The following is a 5,702-nucleotide window of genomic DNA, read 5'->3' as shown; positions in this document are numbered from 1 at the left end:
TGTCGACACAGACCGGCGTGAAATCGGTTAAACTTTCAAAATAAAAAACTATTAAAAACTGTACATATGGCTGTGTAGCTCACAATTATTCTTTGAACTTCAGAGGCGGGACTCCACTGTAGTGACAGCGTTGCACATTTGAGAAAAATCGCTCCAGCCGCATGTATCGCAGTCAGTCCCATTCTTAAACTACGGGGGAAATAGCGACAGTAAGTCTATTAATAGAGTCTCTCTTAATTAGAGGAAGGTTACGTTTTCACTATGTGACTATTTATTTATTCATGCGCGCGTACTTATCATCGTCATCTTGGCATTCGTGTGTGTTTGGTCCCACTTCACAGCACATGAGTGTACTGCCATGTCGGATTCACCGTCACGTTGCAAGTGTACAGCAGCTCGAGCAATGGTTGCTTGACAGAGCAGAAACCATGAGCAACTCTACCATGTTTGCCCAGTCGGGAGGATGGAACGCCAACTGTAACGTTATGTGTTGAACACAGTTGGATATATTGGAGACGTTGACACTTCGTAGAAGTCTTCTCGAGTAAGCTATTTAAATGTATATCTCTCAACATTCATTGAACTATGAGTGAGTGTCTTAAATTAATTATTTGGTCACGTTTCTATCAAAATAGTGGTATTCGTTGTCACCTAACTGTTGGATATGAATTCATCATCATGCATCCAAACTTAAGGAACTGATATGAGAAAAGACGATGTTTCTCAATTAATGGCTTTGTTGAACATTAAATGTATGTACCATAGCAGTGATTGAGAGAAATTAATAGAGAATCTTCTTAATGTCGAGTCTGATATAGTGATTAGGGTATGTCACAAGGACACCATCACAAAAGAGGCTGTGTGACTGTCCTCAAAGTAGTCTATGTGGGTGCGCGCTCTCGCGCCCTTGGCGTGTGTGCATGAGAGGCAAAGAAATGGAGAAAGCACGTAAACGCTTGGAGGAACTTTCGGTCGCCGAATATTCACGACAGTAGAAATGCACAAGTGTTCGGACCGATATCTTACGCGGGGATAAGTGACTTTAGCTTTCGTTGTCCATGTGCAGTCCTGGGTGAGTATTATTAGCAACAAAGAGTACGAAGATATTCTATAAATATGCAGAGAGCATTTTCAGATTATGATCAATTGTACCCTAAAAGAATCAATATTTGACAGAATTGGCTTCCTCCGAATAATTAATCTTCAGAATCTCGTAAGGGATGTGCAATCTTTTTATTTGGATTTTTTGCTGATGCAATGTTTAGTTGTGATATTATTTCCTCTTCATGCACACAGATACGCTCTGCGTCGTTATAAAGAATATTGTAAGTTCTATATTGCTGTTCATCGCGTCCAGACTGTGTGGGAGTCTCATTTTATTTGCTGATGACTTTGTGATGACCGGGGGAAAGTGATTAACCTAATGCTCTTTCAACAGCGAATGTATGCTTCTTTTTTTTCTTTAGATGACTTACCTCAGTTGCACAGCAGTGAGCTTGGCCATCCATTCCCAAGATGCATGTTTGGATTGCTACTACTCTGCTTGCAGTCACATCTCTGGGTTTTGTTGAGATGCTTGACAGATATGGAGAGATATGTAGAGAGCTGTGTGACTGTGAAGAGAAGGATGGGAGTCTGAGTGTCAGCTGTGAAAACAGAGGAATAAAAAGCCTGGCAGAGATAGCACCACTGCACTTTTCCACATATCATCTACTGCTCACTGGAAATCTCCTGAAGAAACTCTCTTTCAATGACTTTGTGCATTATGAGGGGGCCACCATTTTGCATTTAGGAAACAATGACATATCGGAAGTTAAAACAGGGGCATTTAATGGACTGCAAGGATTAAGAAGACTACATCTAAACAATAATAAAATTGATTATTTAAGGGATGACTTTTTTGTTGGTCTAGAACTACTGGAATATCTTCAGCTTGACTATAATTACATTTCCCTTATTGATGTCAGTGCCTTCAGCAAACTGCGTCATCTGGAGGTTATCATTTTGAACGACAACTTGCTGTCTTCCCTGCCAACCAATGTGTTCCAATATGTCCCCTTAACCCATCTTGACCTGCGGGGAAATCAGCTGAAACTGCTTCCGTACAACGGCCTGTTAGAACACATGAACAAAATTGTGGAATTACAGTTAGAGGAAAACCCTTGGAATTGCTCATGTGAACTCATCCCCCTCAAAGCTTGGCTGGAGAGCATTTCCTACACAGCCCTGGTGGGAGACGTGGTCTGCGAGACTCCGTTCCGGCTCCACGGGAGGGATGTGGATGAGGTCTCCAAGCAGGAGCTGTGCCCCCGGAGAGCAATTGCCGAGTATGAGATGCATGCAGAGCCTGCCCGGAGCAGTGAGGCGTACCATCAAACCACACCAGCCTCAGTGGCAGCATCTGTAACGTCATCAGGAATTTTACGCTCTTTAAGACCTACTAAGGGCTCTCGTCAGTCAGGCAAGCTGAGATCTAAACCCACCTCCCGACCATCTCCTAATAAACAAAACTATGGCCCCATGGTGTCCTACCAAACCAAATCTCCTGTGCCTTTGGACTGTCCTACTGCATGCAATTGCAACCTTCAGATATCAGACCTAGGTCTGAATGTGAACTGCCAAGAGAGAAAAATTGAAAGCATTGCTGATCTTATTCCTAAACCTTACAATCCTAAAAAAATGTACCTCACTGGAAATTATATCCCCATGGTGCATAGATCAGATTTCACTGAGGCCACTGGATTAGATCTGCTTCACTTGGGCAACAACCGAATCTCTGTCATTCATGACAGTGCTTTTCGGGATTTAGTAAATTTGCGAAGACTTTACTTGAATGGGAATTTAATAGAGCGCCTGACAGAAGACATGTTTTATGGGTTAGAGAGTCTGCAGTTCCTGTATTTAGAATACAATGTCATAAGAGAAATCATGTCAGGTACCTTTGAGCAAGTTCCCAACCTCCAGCTGCTCTTTCTCAATAACAATCTTCTCAAAACCCTACCAGAGGGAGTGTTTAATGGATTAACACTCGCTCGACTAAACCTGCGTAATAATCACTTCCGTAATCTACCGGTTGGTGGTGTGCTGGATCAGTTGAAGTCACTGGTGCAAATAGATCTTTTTGAAAACCCCTGGGATTGCTCATGCAGCATCGTGGAGATGAAGCTCTGGTTGGAGCAGCTCAACTCTGGTACAGTAGTAAACAGTGTGATATGTGAGTCCCCAGTGAGACTGTCTGGAGAAGACATGAGATATATCCATGCCTCTCATCTCTGCTCCATCAACTCCAGCCTCCAAGGCTCAGCCATCCCACCATCTGAAGAGTCGTTACCTGGCAGCACAATCACCTTGGAGTCGTCTCTAGACTATGACACGCCGTACAGTACAGTTCCGCTCTCGGTGCTCATCCTGGCGCTGCTCATGATCTTCATCATGTCTGTGTTCATCACAGCGGGCTTGTTTGCCGTGGTGAGACGGAGGCGGAAGAGAACGCAGCATGGCCGGGCCACATCCATAAGTGCAGATCTGAGCTCGTTCAACAGTCTGTACAGCAACAGAGCGGCCGCTAAAGTGAAATCCTCGGCGGGACATTTGTACGAGTACATCCCTCCTCCTGGCAATCACCCATCGAAAAACCCCACCTACGCCATTAATGAACACAGTGCAGTGGAGCGATTCAGAGACTTTGATGATCTGAATGGAGCGTTCACCCCCAATTCTGATGATGAGTTGGCCAGCAACGCGAGAAGTTCAGAGTACAGTGAGAGTACTCTGGACCCTCTCAACAAACCATCCCCCATGCAAGATGACAACTTTTTTTACAGAGATATTTTAGCACGGGACAAGCAGGTACCTTATAGAGGTAGTCAACACTGTAAACACAGTGGTCATTCTTCAACCCAATATAATAACCAAGACTACGATGTCAGACCACAGTTTTTGCATCCAGACAACAGAGTACCACAGACAATGGTGTACTGCACAGCACCAGCAACAGTGTATGTTGAACCCAATAGGAGTGAATATTGGGAGTTGAAAGCCAAGCTCCACTTTGAACCAGACTACCTTGAAGTCCATGAGAAACGGACAACATTCACCCAGTTTTAAACCATGACCTGTTTTTTTCTATTAATTCTCATAGGGAATTTTGCAAAGTTCAGTTTGGTCATTTTTTAAAAGTGGTCGCTTTAAACACATCTCATACCATTGTAAATTCTTTAAACCTTGTACTTACTGATATACTGACTGTTCACCACGCTATATAACCTAGGATTTTGTTGGAGTGGCTCAACATTTGTGCCATTTAGTAGGCTAAGCCTTGCCTGAAATACAGAAGTTCTAGCTGTATTCACTGTACTTTTATTATAACTGATGTCTCCAAATATGCATCCCGTGTTCTGCATATGAATTGAATATTGATGTGAAATGCAATTTCTTTACTGGAATATTAGTGTTTGCAGTTCCATATCCATCGGCAATGTATACCCTCACAGATATTGCACTATTTGTTAAAGTTATCAGCAATCAATATGATGTCTGTTTTGTAGCATTTACATTGACAATCTTTTATAGAATTGTACATAAAACCTTGCTGATGCAATTACAGTGAAACAGTGAAACAGGTTACAATGACATTTTTTTCCAGGCATGTCATTGGTGTAAACACACACACAGGCACACACAGACAGAACGGCACACATGCGCACGCACGCACGCACACACACACACACACACACAAATACATGCGCACACACATGCACACACATACACACACACACACACACATACACACGCACACACACACACACACACACACACACACACACACACACACACACAAGCGTAAATGTATATTACCACATGAAATTGCATTATTCCACCATCCATCTGTTTGGTTAGGCCAAATTTGTTTTTGTTATTGGTGCGTTTAAGAGTGTGCATGTGTGTGTGTGTGTGTGTGGTTTGTGCGTATGTTTGTGTGTGTGTGTGTGTGTGTGTGTGTGTTTGTGTTTGTGTTTGTGTGTGTGTGTGAGAGAGAGAGAGAGAGAGGGCATGCATGCATGTGTGTGTGTGGATATCTCTGTGTGTGTGTGTTTGTGTGTGCATGTGGTTCCTGTGTAGACTGAAAGAGCTGGAACCCTCATAATATCTGCACAAAAGTCAGGTTTGGCGTTTCAGGGGTTTGCCGGTCTTTCTGCAGGTAAAGTTATTATTCATGTCCCACAGGAGTTAGTCATTGCAATGATGCCACGGTCACTGTGACATTTTTTTTAAATGGCTTTTTTTCTTCATCATTAATCACAAGATATGTACATATGATTTCAAGAGAATGCGCTGTGGTTCTGTGTGTCCTTGTTATTTTCCTCTATGGAAATCAATGAAGGAAATAGCAATATAGGTCTTTACCAACTACGGTTCACCCTTGAACATGTGCCAATAAAAAATTCATGCAATGCTTGAGGCAGTAGGGGAGGATTGTTTTTCAGAAACATTATTTTGCTGTCCTGAAGTAACACACTGTTTTTTTCCACAGTGCATAGACAAGAGTGTAATGTCATTGTAGGAGATTTTTATTAAGTTTGTTCTTGTGTTAATCGATTTGAGCTGAAACCCTGCAAATGTCGCAGCAGCAGGAGGTGACAAGTCTGGGACAAGTCTGTTTCAGTTGAGTGTGGGAAAGTGCGGTAAATATTTCCAGCCAT

At 42.7% G+C, this 5,702-nt stretch overlaps 1 protein-coding gene across 2 annotated transcripts; it reads left to right on the top strand.

Moving 5' to 3' along the window:
* The first annotated feature begins 201 nt into the window (after window positions 1–201).
* slitrk5b (SLIT and NTRK-like family, member 5b) lies at window positions 202–4,689 on the top strand. 2 transcript variants are annotated; one of them, XM_042084613.1, is made up of 2 exons: window positions 202–544; window positions 1,467–4,689. In XM_042084613.1, the coding sequence occupies exon 2, from the start codon at window positions 1,516–1,518 to the stop codon at window positions 4,105–4,107; it is 2,592 nt and encodes an 863-aa protein (XP_041940547.1). In that variant the 5' UTR covers window positions 202–544; window positions 1,467–1,515; the 3' UTR covers window positions 4,108–4,689. The 2 variants fall into 2 exon arrangements, with proteins under 2 accessions (XP_041940547.1, XP_041940548.1); XM_042084614.1 differs by lacking the exon at window positions 202–544 and adding an exon at window positions 960–1,072.
* The last annotated feature ends 1,013 nt before the right edge of the window (window positions 4,690–5,702 follow it).

Source organism: Alosa sapidissima, chromosome 2 (genome assembly GCF_018492685.1).
Source record: "Alosa sapidissima isolate fAloSap1 chromosome 2, fAloSap1.pri, whole genome shotgun sequence".
NCBI classification, from domain to species: domain Eukaryota; kingdom Metazoa; phylum Chordata; class Actinopteri; order Clupeiformes; family Clupeidae; genus Alosa; species Alosa sapidissima.
Note: the sequence above shows the minus strand (reverse complement) of the source record. Positions and strands in the feature narration are given on the sequence as shown.